General features: G+C 32.5%; 1 protein-coding gene across 8 annotated transcripts in view; it reads right to left on the bottom strand.

The window, feature by feature from the left end:
• The window catches only part of Dmd (dystrophin), a 2,349,574-nt gene that overhangs the window by 1,323,306 nt on the left and 1,000,883 nt on the right, over positions 1 to 25,385 (bottom strand). For all 8 annotated transcript variants that reach the window (XM_087599109.1, NM_001370876.1, XM_087599108.1 and 5 more), the window contains 2 exon segments: positions 12,941 to 13,102; positions 200 to 310 (listed from right to left, as the gene is read on the bottom strand). In XM_087599109.1, the coding sequence (XP_087455235.1) occupies positions 200 to 310; positions 12,941 to 13,102 (273 nt within the window).

Genomic DNA, 25,385 nt, shown 5'->3' with positions numbered 1-25,385 from the left:
GTTTTCTAACACATAGAGCATATTGCTGAGAGAATTTAGTGTTTTGAATAAATGTGATTTAAATAGTCATTATCTTATCTTTAAACTGTACAAAAGATTTTTAAAACATTATACTGACAGACATAATATAATTTTCAATTTGATAATAGCAAAGTTGTCTCTATAAATCAATCTTCCTAGGTTATAAAATAAAATATACCTGTGCAACATCAATTTGTGAAAGAACTCTTTGGTTGGCATCCTTCCCCTGGTTATGCTTCTTCATTTCCTCTAAACTGATCTCATGACTTGTCAAATCTGATTGGATTTTCTGTTGGAAAGAAAAAAAACTATTAGCCAACATATTCTTAACGTTATTGAAAGGAAATACCCTTTTCAAGAACATGGCATTTTGAAGTTTTCACGAACTAATAACAGACTCCTCAAAATAGCCAAGAATTCCTTAAATTTTCATTGTATGATTACAAAAGGAATTATTTCTCTCTCCAAAATTCTGATTATTGTAAAAATCCTTTGGATACACTTTCAATATAAAATTTATGTTTTATATCATATTTATAGCTGATTGCATTTTATTTTGAAGGTATATTCGAATCTGGCCAAATATATAAATGCCAAAATATACAAGTCATATAATCATGATAGAGGTGAAAAAATATAATGTTATTCTTAGTGGGATTCTTTAGAATATTTCAGTTTACATTCATGAATATTAGAAAAAGCAAGTTGTGTTAGCTTCTTTTCTCATTTCCATATCCAAATATCTAGGAAAAACTATCTAAAGTAATGGTGCCTTATTTTGCTTAGAAGTATAGCAGAAATATTCCATGATGGTGAAGTCATGACAGTTTAGAGAACTTCATCTATAACCTGGAAACTTGGGGCAGCCTTTGCTAGTTCTCATAGTACAGACCAAAAGATTTTACATATTTTAAATTATCATAAAGGACTCCGAAACCTCCAGTTGGTTATACTTAGTATCCTATTTCTGTCAGCTAGGCAACAAATAGTTTCAGAAACAGCCAAAAAGAGTGTCACATGCTACTACTAGAAAAGAATTCCAACACAAAAAAACATGTGGAAGATTTTTCAGAAACAAACGAAAGGAGAACCTAAGTGGCATTACTTTCTAAGATACTGAACCACTTCATATAGTTGTTGATTTTTAAAGTTTAAAGACACACAATATTTCTCTTCAACAACTTCTATCAAGTTGTTGGGCTTATTTCTTTTTCAAATTTTATGCTGGTCATTTAAGCAAAAGTAAAAGAGCACAAGAATTGATCTTCTTAATGTAGTGAAAATGTATAGCTGTCTTGAAGTTTTTACTTCTAATTTGGTGTGTGTGTGTGTGTGTGTGTGTGTGTGTGTGTGTGTGTGTGTTCATTCTTAGGATATTCTCTTAAAATATCCTTATGCTCTAAAAACCTTGAATGGCAAGTGTACTTCAATAAATCATTCCAAACAAACTCTTTGCTGAAACCTCATGTGAATGAGCCCAGTTGAGCATTTAGGTCACCAAATTAATAGCCCCACATCTATAAGAAACTTATAAAAGATGCCAAAAAGCCAATCAAATGAACATCTTTAGTCCACAAAAACCACTAGAGATTACAATACATGGCTGTTGCCAATATCATAATTATTAGTATCCTTAAAAATAATACTATTTTGCCTTTATCACCTGTTGCACATTCCTGTATACTTACAAGAACATATTCTTTCATTTTTATTTCAATTTCATGGATTATATTTAATTGGACATATTTTCATAGAAAAGTGTAAGACTTGGAAACTGAAAGCAATTCTAGTTTTGGAAAACAACAAAATTTGCCATGAATTTGACACTAATACAAGTAGCAATTGGGAATTAATTATCATACCGTCCTAAATGAACAGTAAGTTAGGAAAGCTTAGTTGACAAAATATTTCAAATTACGAACTGACTACTAGATTGGTGAAACACACATTTACCATGTCTATAAGGGTATTTGTAGAGATTAACTAAGATTAGCTAATGGTGAGAAGCCTGCCCCAAGTGTGTATGACATCAATACATTTTGCTTCAAGTCTGAATAGAATACAAGAGTGAAAAAGAGAGAGCCTGATGTTGCAGAAATTTGTTCACTTCATCCTGGTCCTCACCAGAAGAAGCCAGACAGACCATAGATGAAAACTTATGTGCTTGAGAGCACAGATAAGTCATCTTTTAAGATACATTGCTCAAGCTTTATTTCTTTGTTTGTTTTGTTTGTTTTGTTTTGTTTTTCTGGGTTTTTGTTTTTAGGTTCGGAGAAAATTATGTAATCAACCAAAATGGCTTTATTCTGTAAATGAAGTTTTACTTTTTAATTGGAACCCAATAGAAAACAAGCTAAATCGGTGATTAAGTCATCTGAATGTAAAACCAATACATGGCATTTGAAAGTACTCATATGTCAGTAATGAATTGGTTGAGCTTAAATTCATGAAAGCAATCATAATCAACACTGAAACAACATTTAATAGCTGTTAATTGTATTAATTAATTTTACAAGGAAATAAAAATTCTCTACAATGGCAATTCCAAAAGTATAGGTGATATAAATTGAAGAAGAGAAACAAAAATTATGGAATGATCTCTCCTTGACAACTGGTTAACAAAAGGGGTATTAAAACAACCTTCAAAGAACAGCCAGGATACCACCATGTAAACACAAAATTTAAGATTATTTTTCAACAAACTAAGAAAAGGAGCTCAAAATAATCATTAAGTTTCGATTAAGACTAATGTTAAGACCAGATAATATGAATTTACTAGAAGAAAACTATGCAAGCACTTCAAGACATTTCTGTAAAATTTCCTGCAAAACAGGAAAGTAGTATTACAAAAGCCCATAAAGCTATTGAACAGAAAAGGAAATAATCAGCAGCCTGAAGAGACAGCCCATAGAATATGAGAAGATATCTGCCAACAATTCTTCTGACTTTCTAAACAGTTTGGATACTTAGAATATGAAAGAAACTAAAAATGAAACAAAGAATAAGGAACCACATTAAAAATTTTAGGTCACGTGTAAAGATTATTTCTCAACAACTAAATATAGGTAACATAGAAGTATAAAAATACTTGACAATTAACCATTATGACAATAGAAGTCATAAAATTTGGTATCATCTCACTCTAGCCTGGATCAGTGTTATTTTCAAAAGTGAAAATAAACATTAACTGGTAAGTATACAGATAAAAATGAACCCATATACTGTTGCAAGCAATGTAATATAGCAATACTACTATGACAATGCAAAGTGTTTTTTTGAAGTTCTGTAAATATAATTTATAATTCACTTGCTCTGCTCTCAAATTTACATCTAAAATTATTAAACTCTGCATACAAAAGAGATTGCTGTATATTCATATAAACTGTGTTAGTATCACAATAGCCAAAATATTAATTGAGCATATGTGTCCATCACAATATGTATGCAAAAAGAAATTATGGCAATGGAATAAATACAATACAGTTGGATATTATCAAGCCACATAGAAATGACGTGCCTTCATGGGAAGCCAAATGGATGATTACATTAAACTATCTTGCTAGGTAGAACTATTATATGTTAATCAAATATATATATATATGTATATATATATATAATTATAGTACTTACAGAAAATATTTTACTGGTAATATTCAAAGAAATTGATTATTGGCCATAGATTAACCAGGATAAGGTTTCTAGGTGGAAAAATCCATATAAGAGAGTGTAGAGGAGGGAGAAAATTATGATTGTGTTGACTCATAGAGAGTAATTATGATAAACAATAGCAGAGGACTCTTAGAAGGACATTGGTGATAGAAGTTGATTACTGTGAATACAAGTTCCAGAGAAAAATTATGAGGAAATCGCATTATGAGTTGATCTTTTCTTGAGTTCTATAGATGTTTCTGCTTAAAAAAGATCACTTGCCTAAGTATGGATAATCTTTAACAAATAGTTTCACTTACTCAATTCTCCATGCAGAAACAAAAGCAATACAAAAAGCCAAAACACTATGTCTCTTCCAAAGATTGTGAATCCTGTAGTAATAATGACTCCCCACCCCATAAGAATGACTTAAAATTACTTCTAAAGAATTTGAATGAATAGTAATAAATATCTTCAAATAACTCAAAGAAGAGACAATATGTGTTCTGAGAGAACAAATACATACACACACACGCACACAGTGCAAAAAGAAAGTAAACTGGAGATATTAGAGTAAAATTCAATAAAGATAATTGCTTTGAAAAGCCAATAATATCATGCTGGAAATGAAAAGCTCAATAAGCAAAATAAATGCTCATTGGAAGTTTATAGAATAAAGAGAGCTTTATGATACCACCAAAAAATCAAATCTTCATATTGCAGCTACAAAAGGAGAATACAGTACTATAGGCATAAGAAATATCATCTGAAAACTAACTTCATATTTGTCAAAAATGCTATACAATTTCCATATTTTATAAATGATAGAAACAATTGAAACCTACTAATATGCAACCAGAAATGTAATGTGCATCTGCCACCAAGGGATGTGATGAACCAGGTACCATGGCAGAGGAAGATTGGGAATTTTGAACACAGGGCGATGCATTTTAGAGAGTTTGAATTGTTTCTATTCACATCACATAATTATATCACTGGATAAAACTCTTCATATTCTTCAAAATGTCACAAGCATTAAAAAATTAAATGGACATTACAATGTATAAAGTGCATCATACACATGTGATATGTTGTCACAATGTATAGGATTTAATGCTAAGTTTACATTTATATGGCACTGCTTTAAAGGGATTAGAGATTACATTTTCCTGATTTTTAACTTTTGCATAAAAATTCAGTGGCTAAATAAATTATGCACATTAAATATCAAGATGTTTTTACTGTAGAAAGTTGCAAACTATAATTATATATAATAATAGAATCCAGTTTATAAATTATAAATTAAATGATTGCAGATTTCTAGTCGATTCTACCTCAGCAAGGTTGTAAAGTGAATGATATATTTTCTAATAGACTTATACATTAATTGAACATATTTTAAACTCTTGTAAAATATTTTCCTGCATTATACATATACTTTACTTTTTACTCTGTAAAAATATTCTTCTTAGACATTGTCATTCAAAATATATCAATTTAAGGAATGATATTATTGTCAATAATAACAATTATTTAAATAATACATTCATATAGAGACTTTCATTATAATATATATTTACTATTAAAATATCAAAACTAAGATAAACATTGCATGGCCATTTTGAAACTATGGTAAGGACATTAAAATACATTTGGGAAGGAGAACTAAATGTGAATAAGAATGATTTACATATTTGTAACAAATTTATAATTTCTTCAGAAAACTCTGAAGGTTATACAGCTTGAGCTCTGGTTCTCCCTTATTACCCATTATATGTTTGTGTAATGTAAACAACAAATCTTGTAAAATTATCATCGTAGCTACATATAAAAATTTTATCAAACAGAAACAGTAAAGAATTTAAGAAATGTATCTAATAAAATATAATCCTTACCTATAACATAATCAAATTTTCAAATTCATTATCAGTTTTAGAAATTCAAATTTCATCAAACAAATCCCATCCTTATGTATAGTGGCTTAAGTGAGAAGTGTTAGCTATAGTCTTGGATGTTTAAATACTTGAGTCCTATTCTGTGACACTGTTTGGGAGGCTCAGGTATAGACTTGCTGGAGGAAGTATGTCACTTACATGGTTATTGAAATTAAAAACCCATCATTACTTGAAGTTTATTTTATAATCTCTGCTTAAAAAATGAAATCTTATGTTCCCCATCCCTGCCACTAGGCCTTCTGCCTGCTGCTATATTATATTCTCTACTATGGACTCTAACTTTATGGTATGACAAGCCAAAGTAAACTCTTTGACTTATAACTTGTCTTGGTTATGGTATTTTATCATGGCAACAGAAAAGAAACTAATATGCAAAACCATTAAAATCTGTAAAATGTTTCAACATGTGGGTCTGTGTGAGAGCACATACATGTCAGTGACTTAAACCATCTATTTAAACTCTAATACCAGGCATGAGAAAACCGCCTCTAAAGTTGTAATGCAAGAGATATACAAAACATTATAGGGTGTTGCTCTTGTTCTTTGCTGCCTTCCACAACTGGAAGGTAATGCCATACTGCTGAAGACAGCAGATGCTTCAGGTACAGGACATGGGGGGAATTTAGAGATCTGGAGGTCTCTTCTCTGAGGACTAGATCTCATATGATCATAAGTTATTATACAAACTATGAAAGGAGAGGAGCAATCAGTAATATTACCCAACTGTCGATCTGTGAACCACGATTATTGAACCTGCAAGTTAACCAAAACAGTGCAATAGTCATACTTTTATCTTGAACAACAGCCTTTTTGTACTTAAATTCACTCAAAAGGAGGGTGTTCATGCCATGCACTCTAAATGTTCAACTGCCTTTGGCTGGATAGCTCAAAGGGTATATATACTACTTCCATTTCCCTATTAAAAGATTAATTTGAATTTTAGTTGACATGCTTGCCCTTATACCCAGAGATATTTATAGACATCAAAGAAAGCTTTACTTTGTAACAGATGGACAGTGTTACAGAGATTGACAACTAGTCAAAATGCATGTAAGTAGCTGTGGGGTATTCAAATCTACTGATGTATTTACAAGAAAACCCTATATGTATGATGCATGGAAAACTACAGTAGGCTCATTGAAAGTTTCTAAGTGCCAAAGGCTCATGTGGCTATCCACTGTTACATAACATACCATATGTATGACAGAGGAAGTGAAAACATAAACTGTCCACATTCAAGTTGCCTTAACAGGACCTAAGCATTCATAACAGTAGTTGACATACCAAGGAGGACAAGTAAATTTCTTCATGGTTACACCAATAGATGAACAGATAGAGGTGATAAATAGCTGCTGAGAAACAATTATAATTTCCTTCAGGGACAAGCTCTCACATAAAGTGCTGGCCGACAGGAACCGGATGTAGATCTCTCCTGAGAGACACAGCCAGAATACAACAAATACATAGGCGAATGCCAGCAGCAAACCACTGAACTGAGAACTGGCCCCCGTTGAAGGAATCAGAGAAAGGCCTGAAAGACCTTGAAGGGGCTTGAGACCCCATATGAACAACAATGCCAACCAACCAGAGCTTCCAGGGACTAAGCCACTACCCAAAGACTATACATGGACTGACCCTGGGTAGCAATGAATAGCCTAGTAAGAGCACCAGTGGAAGGGGAAGCCCTTGGTTCTGCCAAGACTGAACCCTCAGTGAACGTGATTGTTGGGGGGAGGGCGGTAATGGGGGGAGGATGGGGAAGGGAACACCCATAAAGATTGGGAGGGGGAGGGATTAGGGGGATGTTGGCCCGGAAACCGGGAAGGGGAATAACAATTGAAATGTAAATAAGAAATACTCAAATTAATAAAGATGAAAAAAAAAGTTGTCTAATCTCGAGGGGCCAGCCATTGACTCATGAACATAGGACATCAGTGTATGTTTATATCTGCATCTGTAACTGTATCTGTATCTATATCTGTATCTGCTGTATCTGTCTCTCTGTCTCTCTCTGTCTCTGTCTCTGTCTTTCTCTCTCTCTCTCTCTCTCTATATATATATATATATATATATGTATATATATGTGTGTGTGTGTGTGTGTGTGTGTGTGTGTATAAATACAATAACAATAATTAAAGATATATCCAAAATATGGGATGAGGTACATGAAACATGTTGGAAGGTAGAAAGGAAATGGCAGAAGATATTTAAATGCAGTCTAAACATGTGAATTTCTCAAAAAATAAGGTGTTTACAAATATAGTAATTGAGCCCATATACATACAGTCATCAAACCCAGACAATATTGTTGATGCCAAGAAGTGCATGTTGACAGGAGCCTGATACAGCTGTCTCCTGAGAGGCTTGCCAGAGCCTGACAAATACAGAGGTGAATGCTCCCAGTCAACCATTGAACTAAGAATGGGACCCCCCATTGAGAAAATAGAGAAAGGATTGAAGGAGCCTAAGGGGCTTGCAACCCCATAAGAACAATACCAACCAACCAGAGCTCCCAAGGACTAAACCACCATCCAAAGATTATTCATGGACGGACCCACGGTTGCCTCTGCATATGGAGCAGAGGATGGCCTTGTTGGGCACCAATGGGAGGAGAAGTCCTTGGTCATGCCAATGCTGGATCCCCCAGTGTAGGGGAATGTCAGGGTGGGGAAGTGGGTAGGGGTGGGTGGTTGGGTTAGGGAACATCCTCATAGAAGAAGGGGGAGGGGGATGAGATAGGGTATTTATAGATGGGAAATCTGGAAAGGGGATAATACTTGAAATGTAAATAAAAAATTCAATAAAATATAGTAACTATACTAATAAATAAAGCTATATATTCACATATGGAATAAAACAACTGAAAGGGAAAATACCAATTTTTCATTAAGGATGGTAATAGGAGAAAATATAGAATAAAAATTCAATCAGACCTAAGTGATATTTCTAATATAGTGCTTTTTGAATATGTGATATTAGGCCAGGTATTTTTAGAATATTTTAACTCATCAGGTCATTCTCATTTACCAAATTAATGACATAAAATGGTAAGCACAATTAAATTGTAGCTATCTGAAGCATAAAAGCAACAATATTAAATGATTATTTAAGTTTTTGCTATTATTTACAATAAAAAATCTGAAAATATTTCATATATATTAAAATATGTAGTAGAGGCTACTGTTAATATAGAAATGTAACAGCATTGGATTTATTGTATTCAAATATAGACCGTAATTTTGAAATTACATCCAGAAGAATATGTAATTGAAGGAAAAAATGTTCTGAAGAATCCTGAATGATTTTTACATTTCAAACATGGGGAAATATGAAAAATATAATTATGATCAGGAGTAAATAAATTTGAAATTTTCAAAATGATATTATAGAAATTCAACAACCAGAAAAAGACAGACATTTGAATACAGTTTTACTTCATTTTGTAAAATTGAAATTCATAAATTGACAAGAAGAGTGATAAAGCATTCCTCTCTGGAAATTGAATCCCTTTGCATTTGTAGTCACATTTCATTTTCATAACCAAAAAGAATGAAAATAGCTTGTCCAAGTATTCTCTTAAACATAACATTAATCTCCATTGGAAACAATGGAGATGATAACAATAATCTTACTAATTAGAAATATCCTTTCCGTTTATTGTTTGATGATTTCATTAGCTTATGAAATGGTTTTTAGTTATTTTATCTCTCCTCTTTCATCCAACTATTATTTGATACAAATAGCTTTATTTTTATGTATAGAATTTATAGAGTCATTTTACACTAAGATACTATAACAGAAGTCTTAAAATACATATTTTTATGCTTATAAGAGAAAACTACACATCTCATTATCTTACTTTCTAACAAGAATTTATGCATTCAAAGTACAATAAATGATGGATTATCTGATTCTAATCTTTCATATCTTCTGTAGCAAAATATAAGTTAATAAAAGAAAATAAAAGTAAGTCACTGAAAACTGACAAGTCATAAATTGTATATTGTAGCACTCAGGCCTACTGTATAGTATTAACCATTGTATCTATTTTGCTGGGTGAGAGTGGCTCAAATCTCTTTATTTCCTTTCTCTTCATCCCTGTCTGTATCTGTGCCTGTGCCTGTGCCTGTGCCTGGGTCTGGGTCTGGGTCTAGGTCTCTCTCTCTCTCTCTCTCTCTCTCTCTCTCTCTCTCTCTCTCTCTCTCTCTCTCTCTGTGTGTGTGTGTGTGTGTGTGTATGTGTGTGTTGTTCAATTTATTTTTCAGTACACTTAAAACCCGGATCTCAAGTATAATAGGTAAACACATTGTCAATTGCATTTTATTCCCACCATTAATTTTTCATATACATATTCTGAAAAAATGACCCTTTGTGAGTGTATACACCAAAAATCTACTGTCAAAATAAGCTGTTCCAAATTATTTGAAATAAAAAATTGATTATTTGCACCTTAAGTCAGATTAACTTCCTAGTGAAATCCTAAGCTCTTTCTGATAGACCAAAATCTGTAATTATGACTTTATTTTTAACTCATTTACTGTGGTTGCATTTTGATCTAATCATGCTAGACAATTGATAAAGTGGAAATAATGGTTTAAGCTGGGTACTTTCTAAATGTAAATATAGAGAAACTATATTCATCTTTATATACTTTTATGTGTACTAAGATATAACTGTCACAAGTTTGTCACATGGCAAGTATTCTCATACAGATAGGATGGTTTTTGACCCAGGGCTTTCAATTTAAACTGAAGGAAAGGAAGGAGGTATTTAGAAATCCTATTTAGTAGTCAAACTAGTAGTGCACCACACGGTGGAGACAGACACTCACAGATCTCCTGGATCAGCATCTCCCAGAAAACCTAAGGTTTATGTAAATGATTAGCAACCACAGAAATATTACACGTGTTTTTTTTTTTCTGTTTCTCATTGATGTAACAAGAATGTGATTTCTGACAGGGGACACAAACCCTACTCATCTTTCAACTGGCACTGAGCTATGAACTACATTTAAAGAAATGTATTTCACATTTTTCTGCCCACTATAAAACATTCAAATCCATTTCGACCACAAAGACAAACCTAAGAAAATGTAATTTTACTGGCATTTTAAGTAACTCCTGTGTCTGAAACACTGTGCTTAAATTCTTTTCTTTAATTATTTTTATTTATCTCTATTTAAATTTATTTAATTATTCTTCTCTCATACATTATAACCTGATCACATGTTCACCACATCCACTTCTCCCAGTTATGCACCACCTACCCTACTCTTTTGTTTCCTTCAGAAAAGAACAGTTCTCCCAGGCATATCAACTGAACAGTGCTTAACAAGATACAGTAAGACTAGGTACTTCCCTTCATATTAAGTCTGAACCAGGCAACCCAGTTGGAGGCAAGGATCCCTAAAAGTAGGAAAAAGTGTCAGAGACACCTCCCTCTCCCACAGTTAGGAGTCCCTTAATAACACATAGCTATATAATTTAAATTCCTATTTCTCAGACAGCTTCTGTACTCTTCAACTCTGTCTTCAACAGGAGCTTCAGCTAGAACCTTTGGAAACACAACCTTAACTAGTGATTGATAACTCTGTTACAGAAAACAATTTATTTAGTCATTGTGGAAAAAAACAGGTTCAAATAAATAAATGCTCAGTGGTTTTCAGGCATTTTGTACTCTCTAATGTTTCACATTGTCATATTTATTATAGAGAGAAATCAGAGTTAAATAACATATTATATACTTATTTTCTATAGGATACTGAACCAGTGTCACATACTACTCTCTTCTCAAACAGGCAATATGCTTTTCCTTAAAAGCTCCCCATTTTACTTAAGCCAATAAAAACATTAGTCTGTCTTCAATGTGCCACACACACACACACACACACACACACACACACACACACACACACACACATGCAGAGCCTAACTCTGACTATTAAAATGTCTATGTGAGTCAAGTTTGAATAGTCACATGAGTGTTAAATACTTCAGAACTTGAATAGATTATTATAAGGTTAATTTCTTAGTGCATGTACAACGGTGATTATTTGGTATCCCCATTTCCATTATAGTATTTATTGTTGTCCCATGTCTGATTTTATCATCAAAATTCTCTACATTAAATGTGGTCTCCATCTATTGTAATAGTGTACATTTTATCAGGAATCTATGCTTCTTGAATTTGCCATATTAAAAACATTTCCTATCATCTAACCCAAGTTCAGAGGGGCTTCATTTGTTAAATGTAGAAACTGTGGTGTGCTACTGAATGCTAATACATGTATTGATACTCTGAGCAACAAATTGTGATTCAATGAATCATAATGGCATTTGTAGCCATAATCTACAATTCCTATATGTTACACAACTATCAAATTTTTAAACTGAAATGCTTCCAAAATATATATGAATAAGATAGAAAAGCAACAATGGGATTTACCCATCACTTTCGAATACCCTCACATCATTTCACAGAGATATCATTTATACTTGGTTGTAAGATTTATATATACATATATATATGTATATATGTATGTGTGTGTGTGCTTTGAAAAGTACATATTTGCCCTTTGTAGTATATGACTTAGTTTAAAACATTTAAATAATAATATGCATGTGATTTTACACATATTTACACATTACTTAAAAACAGAAATTTGCAGTTTATAATATCATATGAAATATATTAGGGTGTGGGATCTATTTATGTAATTCCAATTTATAGAGAATTAATTTCCACTTTCAATATCATTTCCAGAAAATGTATTTAGAAACACTTCATAAATTGAATTCAAAGAAGGAGAGTATGTAAGTTTGTGTACATGAGCACATCTAGTATGATCAGTATCAACGGGTTGAATATCCTGTGTTGTTGTCTACTTGTAGCACAATATAAAGACAGAAACATTATTTTAGAAATACTATTTACCATTACAAATTTGAGTTGTTTGGAAATGGTTGAGAATAACGTTTAAGAAGAGATGAAATTATGTCTGTGTCATATAAATTGCTATGCTTTGGTTTTCATCTAGACTGTTATAATTTTGAAACATTTGTAAACACGATATCAGATCTCTTGTGTTTCATTGTCTCTATTGAAAATTGGTACCCTGCATAATTCAGAAAATAAATCTTAAAGTAGACTTATTTTAGATGTCACTTCCAGATAGTTCAATGAATAAATGAAAGGAAACATCTTTGCAAGTATTTAAATAATACCTAAATAGGAAAACCAACAGCACCCCACTAGAGTTGAAACATTAAAAGTATAAAAATAAAGACAAATGCTCATTCTCGGTTTGGATGACTTGCCTGGGCTTCCTGAGGCATTTGAGCAGCATCCACCTTGTCAGCGATATAAGCTGCCAACTGCTTGTCAATGAATTCAAGCGACTCCTGAATTAAGTGCAAGGATTTTTCAATTTCCTGGGCAGACTGGATACTCTGTTCAAGCAACTTTTGTTTCCTCACAGCCTAAATAGAAGAAGAAATAAGAGTGAATTATTTAAATACCTGTTCTTTATGCATTTACTACAATTTCTGTCATACAGCTAGTGAAGAATCTAGACTCTTCCACAGTCACCTTTTTGTAAGACAGATTGCGCAGCTTTCGGGCACTCATTCAGCTTTGCTTATATGAATAAAAAGAAAAGAAAAGATGTGTACACTTTGTACACAGGATCAGAGGTGTCTGCAGGAAAAAAAGTCAAAGTATCATGCATATCAAAGGAAGAAGCTGGAAGAAAACATTAGCAAAATCATCTCAGTTGTTGCAATCTGTCGTTCTCAGGCTGAATGTTCCTCCTGATCTCATTATATAGTTCAAGAGATTTGGTTTACTTAGAATAGGGTCACCGTCATCACAATCCAATTCAAGACAGATAATCCACTTCTACTGGCGAGACACATAAGCAATCTGTTCAGAATCAGCTCCTTTCAAAAAGAAAAATTTAGATAACCATCTGTTTAAGGATTTATTTTGAATATAATTTTTATCTCACTTTGTAAAATTGTTTCCCCTCTCGACTTTTCTTTACAATTTAGATTATCCAAACAGAGTTGAATGTGTAATACTATTGGAGTAGAAAAAATAGGAACCAAACTTAACAGAGCTGTAGTTAATCACTATTTACTATATTGTTAGGCTAATTTAACATTTTTCAAGTATTAATAGCATTCTAAAGAGATTGCAAAGCCTACTTTCAACAATCTAATACCTTAATGGATCTTTCTCAAGGTAAAGAATGAGTCAAAAAACATTTTAAATTTAAGTCCTCTATCACATAAAGATATAAGCCTGATTGTGATATTATTGTACTAATAAATCTGCTTCCCAGAGATTGCTTTCTGATTTCAAAGTGTTCCTGTTTTTATATTATACATATTTGAACAAACATATACATATATATGAAAAACATGTGATATACTATTATTCTTTGTCAAGTGACTAATCGTAGAGTATACTATTACTCAAGTACAAATTCAATTAAATATATCTGTAAAATGTGAAAAGGAGCTGGGGGCTTGAATGAATACCTGTTTCTCTTCTTGTTCCTTTCTAGAACACTAGAAATCACTCTAATGTTCCCAATGAATTTTTGAAAGTATTAATATTTGTTTATTCCCTTTAATTATTTGGACTTCATTATAGAAAGGTAAGGCTTCAAATTTACTTTTGATGAAAATAAAACAACATTCATTAATCATATTTATAAATCATATTTAAACATCATTACCATATCTGGCCTTCCATTCCTTTCCTAGTAATAGAAATGTATATGTCTATCATATGATATTTTGGCATTTGTTTGTGATGTAGAATACTTATTCTATTTAACACTAATTATGTCATTTATTTTATGTTCTCATAGTTTCTGTAGTTTCCAATTAATTATGTATATTTACATTTGACCCTAGCTCTAATAAGGATCTTTGCTGAATATCAGTTTCCAGAACAATACCAAAAGCTTTGTTCATGACTAAATGAATGATGTAAAAAGTGATTTATTTAATGGAGAAAACTAAACTGTTCAAGCTGCCAAAAAAGGAAGTGTAATGGAAATAGAAACCAAAATGTAACAACCTATTCTAGATGTTAAATTTGAAGAATAAATCTTCCTTACCATATTTAAGTATAAAAATTGGGTGGAACATTATATAAAACAACCTCTAATCTAGTTTTATTAAAACATTCCTAGATTGATTACTGAGACCTTGCTCTAAGCCCCAATTAAAATAGTTCCCTTTATTTCAGTCCAAACATCTAACAAATTGCTTCTTATAATGATTCCGATAACAGTGTTTATAGTTTGAATAAGAGCCTTCTCTTTCTGTTCTCTAGGAAAGACTGCAACATACAAAGACTTCATCCAGACAAGTGCATCTCTAACTAATGACACAATGTCAGCATTGTGACAGGTGGCTACAGACGCCTTCCAACCATAGTAGGAAGTAATTGTGTGATCAGGCATTGTTTAAATGTGGTCCTTTCTCTGACGAAAGGCAAAACCAACATACTAATCAGTAGCATTTGTAGAATGTTAATGTAATTGAAAAGGATATAATGCAGTAGAATTTTAAATCATACAACTGGCCTCAAATTTATGCTTCTAAACCTAATTTTGTATTTCCATTCTTAAGATTAAATGGACTGTATGACACGGCATAGCCTGAAAGATGATGACAAAAGATCTGATGTGGGTTGTTTCTTAGTCTAACCTTACAGACAGCCAATAAAAAAGTGATTACATGGATTGCTTGATTACCTAAGGCAGTAAAAGACTTGATGTCACTCCAAGCTTTGAACCTGTCATGGCATAAGCTGGTTTCTATTTCTAAACATCTTATTAGGCAGGCCACATTAGGATGCCAGCCCGTGTGTGACTTTGCAGGACACTTTGCCACACTTGACCTGCTGAATGGAATTAGGAACTCCAAAGCCATAATCAGGTATATTTTTTATCTTAAAACAATGACTAATTGTCATTTTAAAATGATATTTCCTAAATTTAGCTAATCCACTCAGCAATAATAAGAATTGTAGCAGTCAACAGAAATGGCAAATCTTAGGGTAGTTATAAAAAATTATGTGAGAGTGAAAACAAAATCCTAGGAATGGCTCTCTGGAAATGAAGACATTTTGTCCTATTTTTTTTAAATGAAAGAAAGTACAAAAAGAAAAGAAGAGAATAATTTTAAACCTAATATATTTTAATGTGTTCTCCAGTGTGACATAAGAAAATAAAAAATAAATGTTTTAAAAATAAATTTTTAATGATTTGTTTATGCTGCAAAAATAACTGAATTGATAATTGCTCCAGTTCTCATGTAGTACTCCTTTGTGTAACATAAGAAATACTTTTGGACTAAATAGGTAAGACAAAAATAATTGGGCAAAAATTTAGGGAAGAAGGAAAAGTGAGATAGAGGAGACTGGTGTTAATATGGTCACAATACTTTTTGTAAAAAGTTCTCAAAGAATAAGAAAATAATTTTATAAAAGAAACTCAGGAAGAATGAATTTATTGTGCCAAATCTCTAAGAATAAGAATGAAATGTATTTGAAATGATTATATATTACAAAACAGAGAAAATACATTCCAAAAGGAAAATAAGTCCAATAACATTATACGAAATATTATTTTTAAAGGAATGGTATATTTTATAAGGCCCTTATTAGATTCAACATAAAAATATGCAATATTTATCCTTTAATAGAGGATGAATAAGGTCATGACTGAAAATTAATTTTGAATGTGAACATTTTCATCACTTAAGTAGTTTTTTGGTGGAAACTATAATCTATATTTGATTACAGTAAATATTCTAGTGAATAAGTGTAATATTTTTTAGGAAAATCATATCTTAAATATTAAGTTATACATTCTTCTATGTTGGAATAATGTAATAATCATAGAAAGAGCAGATATGTATTATTAGGGGATATATCATTTTCAGCCTAGAGAGCAGAAAATTAAATCTAAACTGCATGTGCTAAATAATATGAAAATAATGCTTCTTTAAAACGCCCTATTCAACACTGCCTTCTTTCCTTTGTTGCACTGTACAGTACACAAATTACATTCACTATTTACACACATACACACGCACACACACACATGTACACACATGAGTTATAGGGCCAGTTTACCTAGCATGTGCAGACCATAGGCATAGGTTCTCTCTCTCTCTCTCTTTCTCTCTTTCTCTCTCTCTTGCACACACACACACATATGGATATGAAATAAAATAATAGCTAAGAATAATGAGTGGCAGACAGAAATCGATGCTAAGAATGTATCCACTGATTAATCTGTTAATTGTTTTTGTTTGAATCCCAGGGAGTCTAAAGTGCAGTGACCATTACATTGTAAATATAAACAGTAGGAGGTAAGGGGTTACAAATAATGAGGAAAATTCCCAAACAATGCTGATGCCTGTGACGTAAGGTATGTTGGTATTTATTCAAGTGACAGTAAGCCTAGTGATACCAGTCACAGATACTTTGCTGGTTGTGTGTCAAGTAATGATCGCTAGATAAACAGTTGCCCTCAGAGGTAAGGTTAGCAATGTAAGTTCAGCACGGTAAGTGTGACAAAAATCCCTTGGTAACAGAAATTCTTTCAAATTAGGAATCACACTTTCAAGATAAAACTGGGCCCAGGACTTGTAGACAACTCATTTTGTTTGACATATATAAAATGCATCTCTCATGATCTTTTTTTTTTTTTTTGAGATAACTACAATGGCTCCAAGGATCATCCATGAATAAAACAGTTTTCAGGCAGTATCACATATACTCCTGAGAACTGGGAATGGTACTTTTCCAATAAACACAGGATCCTTTGCTGGATGATATTATAAAGCCCAACCAACTCCATTTTTTGAAGAAACTCCATTTTGTGCGAGACTAGGAGCTAAACTCCAATTCCAGAAAGAAAATCGAAGTGTCCTCCTAAGCAAGTGCCTTATGGCAACACAGCCCCCTTTGCAACATCCACTTAGGTTACAACGTACATGTAGAAAGCCTAAGATATACTGCAGAGAATAGATAACCTGACTATCCTATTTCTCAGGTGGTTCTGCCTTCCAGGTTTGGTTCCTGAAGATTGCACCAGGAATGTAATATTTAAAATATTAACTTGCTGATCTGTATGGAAATGCCCTGTTTGTTGTAACCATAATAAAAACTCAGAACCCCTAGGCTATGGGCTCTCACTCTGACCCACTGCAAAAGTGAGAGTCTGAGAAACTTTGCTCCAGAGCTCTTAGTAAAGACCCTTACATGTTTTGCATTGGAATCGGCTCCTCACTGGTCATTGGGAACTTACAGCATGGGCATAATGATATGGGTCCAGAAAAAATCGAGACAAACTCTCAACCCTGAATATCTATGCTTCAAAAGCAAGGATACCTATATTCATAAAGAAACCTTACTAAAGCTCAAATCACAATTGTACCTCACACAATAATAGTAAGAGGCTTCAACACTACACTCTCATCAATGGACAGATCATGGAAACAGAAACTAAACAGAGACAAAAAGAAACTAAAAGAGTTATGAACCAAATGGATTTAACAGATATCTATAGAACATTTCATCCTAAAAGAAAATACCTTCTTCTCAGAACCTCATGGTAAGTTCTCAAAAATTGACCATATAATCAATCACAAAACACACCTCAACAGATACAAGAAAATTGAAATAATCCCCTGCATCCTATCAGATCAACATGGACTAAGGATGGTCTTCAATAACAACTAAAATGACAGAAAGTCCACATATACATGGAAGCTGAACAAAGCTCTACTCAATGATAACTTGGTTAAGAAATAAATAAAGATGTAAAAGATTTTAAAATTTAATGAAAATGAAGGCACAACATCCCCAAACTTATGGGACACAATGAAAACAGTGCTAAGAAGAAAATTCATAGTTCTGAGTGTCCCTTAAAAAAACAGGAGAGAGCATACACTAGCAGCTTGATAGTACACCTCAAAGCTCTAGAACAAAAAGAAGCAAATACAACCACGAGGAGTAGACAGCAGGAAATAATCAAACTTAGGGCTGAAGTCAACCAAGTAGAAACAAAAAATCAACACTTCAACTACTCAGTTATTAAAAACAAATGACTACATGAAATTCTTAGGGGAATGGATGGAACTAGAAAATATCATCCTAAGTGAGGTAACCCGGGCCCAAAAGAACACAGATGGTATACACTAATTGATAAGTGGATATTAGCTCAAAATCTGGGAATACCCAAGAAACAATTCATAGACCACAAGAAGCTGAAGAAGAAGGAAGACCAAAATGTGGATATTTCAGTCCTTCATAGAAGAGAGCACAAAATACTTATGGGAGGAAACATAGGGACAACGTTTGGAGCAGAGATTGAAGAAATGGTCATTCAGAGACTTCCTCACCTGGGAATCCATCCCATATTTTGCCCCCAAACCTAGCCACTATTGCTGTTGCCAAGAACTTCTTGCTGACAGGAGCCAGATACAGATTTCCCCTGAGAGGCTCTGCCAAAGCCTTACTGATACAGATGAGGATGCTTGCAGCTAACCATCAGACTGAACACAGAGACCCCAATAGAGGAGCTAGAGAAAGGAATAAAGGAGTTGAAGGGCTTAGCAACCCCATAGGAAGAATAACAATATCAATCAACCAAACTCACTAGAGCCCCTAGTTACTAGACCACGAACCAAAGTGTATACATGGAGGGACTCATGGTTTTAGCCTCATATTTAGCAGAAGATGTCATTGTTCAGCATCAATAGGTGAAGCCCTTGATCCTGTGAAGACTTGAGTCCCCAATGTAAGGGAATACCAGGGAGTAGAGGTAGGTGTGGGTGGGTGGGAGTGGGAGAATCCTCATAGAAGCAGGGGGAGGGGGAGGGGAGAGGGAAGAAGAGTGGAAAGGGGATAACATTTGAAATGTAAATACGTAAAATATCCAAGAAAAAAATTAAAAAGAGAAAAAGAAATATGATTGCATTCATAAATTCTTCATCATATCACTCATGCCAGCCACATTTGTAACAAGAAGCAGGACAAACAGAAGAATTTTCACCATTGTAGTATTCATATGGATTGCTTTTTTGTTTTTTTTTTTTTTGTTGTTTGTTTTTTGCAATGTGAGTTTATGGAAGTTCCAAATAAAGTTGTTAAACTGAAAAAAAAAGTTGTAGTTCTTTTATCTGGGAACTGAATGATAAATGTAGGGTAGAAACCTAGGATTGTGATTAAAAATTTTTATGAGACATGCTTTTACTGAAGTAGAATCCAGCAAATTTGAATAGGAGCTCTTTTGCTATGAAGTGTTGGCCAGCACTTTAACTTCTTTTTTTTTAAAAGAGAAATCATTGATTTTATTTTTAATATTAAATGATTGTAACATTTACACTCATTTACAATTTCAACCAGATGTTAACATAAGGAACCTTGAAAGGATGTGACCCAAGATTAACCTTAACTTTATTATTTGCCATTTATATTCCTCTCGTTAAAAACATCCTTACACTAATCAAGAAAGAGTAGGCAAAAACACAGCTAATACAGCAATAAAATAGAAAAATGGACCTTTACAATGAGGAAGATCTTGTACTAACAAACATGATTCTATTTGCCTTTTACACTACCTATCTGCTCCTCAAGCCATAGCTTCATGGACCTAAGCTTTATACAAATTTCTCACGGATGGTGTTCATCATAAATCAGTATTTCATTCTTTCTTCAACAATTTAACTTTGACCAGTCCTAATTTTATCATTTCTAAAGTTAGTCTTTTCATTTTTGTTTCTCTTATTTACAGTTATTTGATTTTTCATGTTTATTATGTCTTTCTATTGGATTTTCCTTCAACTGAAAACTGTCTGCAGTTACCACTGTTTTTCAAATTAACCTGTTTTGTCTATCTTGTTATCTATTTTAAACTACTAGGCCTTATCTCTTGTCTTGTACCCCTGCATTCAAAGTCTGTAATCTGTCTTATTTTTACTTTTAGATTATTCTCATCTCTCACTTTTCTCTCCAGAACTTTTGAAGAAGGCAGCTCTAATAAGTAAGTGAAATACTGAATGAGAGGTGAGCTAGAAGTGTCTATTCCTGTTTTAATTATGTCCTGGAATGTGGGAAAATTATATATAGAGAGAAGCAAAATTATTGAAGATGTTTTTCAAGTCCCAGGAAGGGTATTAAACACTGAAACTTGTAAACATTCCATTTTCTAGCTCTATACCATTAATATAGCATTCAATAACCCATAAGATATTACTCTTTAAATACATTTCACAATATTTATTAGCTTTATAATTCTATAAGAATAATATATCATTATTTTAATATATCAATTGGTCTTTACTATTATACTATTCTTATGATAACAAACTATTTATAAGCAGAGGCCAATATTATTGAAATTTTATTCACTTAATGACATAGTAACATAAAGAGTTCTAAACTTGGCATAGACTGAAATTAAAACTGTTTAATTAATAAAGAAAAAAAAACAAGGAGAACATAAAACATTTTCATCCTCTACTTTTTGATACAATATTCTACACATTATTTCAAATTATGCTGTAATATAAATTTTTAATATTTATCTTATTTATTTTAAGTATGTTGCAGCTCTCTGAAGACATAGCAGAAGAGTACATCAAATCCCATTACAGATGTTTGTGAACCACCATGTGGTTCCTGGGAATTGAACTCAGGACCTCTGGAAGAGCCGTCAGTGTTCTTAACCAGTGAGCGATCTCTCTAGCCCTGCATAAAGTAAAATTTAAATTGTATAATATCAATTAATTCCAGTATTTGTCATATGTTTTGCTCCTTTTTATTTATGCTGATTACTGATGGCTTTGCTTTCTTTGTGCATGCTTAACGTCAGATAGGACCAACCAATGACTGTGGAGAAGATATTTTTTCTGATAAAGTATTTCACATTTACTTGTGGTTAGTATTCTGTAGTTATTTTAATTTATTCATTTATTTGGCTATTCCCTGGCCACATTTTTTTTCCAAAATACGTGGCAAATTCCCCTTACAGCTTGAGTCTGACACTTAGATTTACTTGCTATCAATTGTCTTGATTCATGGAAAGAAAAGGTTTTGCTAGATTTAATGCAGGTAATACAAGGGTGCTCATAAGTAGATTACTTGTACGCCCTGCCTGTAAATGCTTATTTCTACATCTCTTCTATTGTGGATGCTTCAATGTATATCTCTTAGACATCTTCCTGGGTCATAGAGCATAAGGTATTTCAGGAAATGTAGCCTGATTCTCTCTAGCAATGCATATTACTATTATCAAATCTATTTTAGAAAAATAGTTTGGAATTACATTTGATACTATACATAAGTAACAGCAAAAGAACTGAAATAAATTGTGACTCACTGAATAACAAGCATAAAAATCACTATCATAGTTTAGCAATTTTTAAAAAAGTAATAAAATCACAAAGCATATTCTTTTTTTTTTTGGACAAAAGACTTTGCAGTAAAATTAAACCATGTAATTGACACAAAGCCAATACTTTCCAGTGTACCTTGAATCAATATTAATCATTCTAGATTATTTATCCTAAGGAAGATATAAAACTGAGTGAACAATTTGTCAAAATTATCCAGGACAATTAAAGGGTCTGTGCAGCTATCTGTCATGACAGTTAATACTAAAGCAGAATTTACCAGTTCAATATTTTTCTTTGTTACTCTGTGCCTCTTATTTGGTGTAAGGGAAATAATTTATAAACAGGGACTATAGGATGGATAAGTCAGTGTGTAAAGACAGTAGCTATTCAAAGATTATAACATAAGCTTGATCTCCAGAACACACCTACATAAATGTAGAATAAAAAATAACAAAAAATTATTGTGTGATCACTAATTGCATGTTGTAGCATGCACACTCACTCATACACACACACCCACACACACACACACACGCATGCATACATATGGAAAATAATAAATAAATTTATAGGTAGATATGTGAAAAAATCATTTTAATAGAGATAAAATAATACTAGTAGAGAAAAGAAAATATAAAATAAAAATGAAAAAAAATTCCAAAACCTAAAAAAAAGTAAAAACACTAATTTCATGAGAAACTACATTACCATTGGACTTCTAAACATACAGTTATAATTTTTAATATTCTAAAATCTATGCTTTTATTTAATTATTCCTAAAATATTTGTCATATATTCTTCACACATAGTGATAAATTTCATAAACATATTTCAGTGTAAGTATAGTGTTTATATTGAATAAATTCAACAGTCCTCCTCATGCTTCTTATCTCTTCCCTCCTTTTGGTTTCTTCCTCCACTTCCATTCAGTCTTAATATTTTTTAAGATTTCTTTATTTTTGTATATGACTGCACTGTTGGTGCCTGAAGACACACCAGAAGAAGATGTCAGGTCCCATAACAGATGGCTGTGAGCCACCATATGGTTATTGAACTCAGGACCTCTGAAAGAACAGTCAGTGCTCCCAACCCCTGAGCCATCTCTCCAACCCTAGTTTTAATACTTTTAAACTCATGATCTACGTTTATTTTTAAGTTGAAAAATCAGAAAAAATGTATGTCCCTACACTAATATGGTTACCCTAGCACTTGTGGGACAAAATACAGGAGGATTATGACTTTGGCCCCAAAGTGAGCTATCTCAAAGTGAAAGAAAAGATGGGGAAATTGTTTATTCCCAACAGAGATTTATCACTACATCTACAACAGGACACCCATAACTATCATTATGTGAATAGATACTCAAGTCCATTATATGAATGAAGTGTTTGCACATAATATACATATCTCTTTGTTTTGTATTTACAATTTTTAGATTTTTTGTGATGCTCAGTATAAATGTTAAGAAACATATGCTATATCATGTTCTTTAGGGTATAATGTCAAGAAAAATAGTCTGTATATGATCACTATAAGTAAATATGCTTTAAACATTTTCTGTCTGCAGTTAGTTGACTATATAGAAAATCAGAAAGAATACATGGCTTATATTAGTCATTTTGCAATATCTTATCTTCTGTACAAACCCAGGATCATAGAGGCTTGAGGTAATATAGTGAAATGCTCTTGTACCTTGGTTCCATCTACAAAGACATTTGAATCTAAATGCTGACAAGCATCTAGCCAATTTACAGATTTGATATTCATTGCATTTGTATAAAATGGGTATGTAAAAGGTTTCAAACAATTAGGCAATTTGGGGACAGAAAGAGAACACAGTAGCACTTATATTGAACAGTACTAAGGCCTGGATAACCAATATACTACCACTACTATTATTAAGCGTCTTAAAATTTGATCGCTTGTGGAGAGAATAAAACCACATAGGATTTTTAAAATTATGTGATTTATATGGCATTTAGAGCTGTTTTCTGGTTTGTTAATCATCCTCCAAATGGTTTCTATGACTAGAAAATATAGTATATGAAGAGTACATGATGCCTTTAAAATGATTGAAATAATTTTTTCTTATTTGAATGCAAACTCATATTCTGAAATTAGGAATGGGATATAGCACATCGCTTTTAAATATTCATAGGCAATAAAATCCCTGGCTGTATGATTGATTTTACAGGCAATTGAACGTTACCTTACCTCTGCATAATTGCAGCTATAAGAAACATTAGGTAGGCAATAAAAACCCCTTCAAGTCTCTAACATAAGCATTTAATTGAGAAGAAAATGGGTTAAAGCTCATCTTTAGATGAAATAGTAGTTAGTTTATAAAGGAAAATGTTTTTCTGTAGCCTGGAAATAACAAAACAAATGATGACTTATAAACAAAGTTACAATTCTTGACCATAATTACTTTCTTTCTCTTGACTATTATATAACATATCCTGACTAGATAGCCAGTGACAATAACAAAGGTAATAGAACTACTGACATTGTTAGATTAGACATTTCTGAATTATCTAAGTAATTCCAGCAACTACCCAATTTATATTCTTGAGTCTTGGTTTCTAATCATCAGTTGGTCAAGAACAAAACTGAACAAACAAACAAACAAAATAACAAAGAGAGAAGTACAAAGCCAACATGTCAGCAACAAGATCCCTAACCCTAAACACCAGTGAAAATTGTAAAATGGGGGTCAGGAATGATTGCAACTGCCTGAGGAGCAAGATTCTTGTAGCTCCATAGTGTTACTTCGTCAAGACAGAGAACATATATCCCCAAAATCTCAACAATATAGTTGTCTGACCAGAACAATTAGGACATATGTCATGAAAATACTGACATGGAAAATACAGCATGGTATCAGTTTAGATAAAGAGAATAACTGATCAGTGGCTGCTAAATGAGGGCAAATTAATGAATGACATCCTGCGAAGTATATTCCAATAGGTTAACATAGGACAAATGTATATACAATATCAAATGAACTCAGTAGTTTATACACACACGAACACATACACACATATATGACATCTATATACATATATAATATGCATATATATGTGTATATACATATTTATAATATATAACATAAACAAATAAATAATTTGAGACAGAAGAAAACAGGAAAATCTTGAATGAAAAGGGAGGCATGACAGTGATGTGGACAAAGTATTTCAAGAATGAAGTTTTTATATTAAAAATTATAAAAATACATTTAAATTCCCAAAAAATATTTAAATATCAGCACAAAAATTTAAATGGTATTATCTAGGAGAGAATATAGTTTTTCAAAAAAGTATAAAACTGTATTTTC

This window comes from Rattus norvegicus, chromosome X (assembly GCF_021556685.1).
Source record: "Rattus norvegicus strain SHRSP/BbbUtx chromosome X, alternate assembly SHRSP_T2T, whole genome shotgun sequence".
NCBI lineage: Eukaryota > Metazoa > Chordata > Mammalia > Rodentia > Muridae > Rattus > Rattus norvegicus.
Note: the sequence above shows the minus strand (reverse complement) of the source record. Positions and strands in the feature narration are given on the sequence as shown.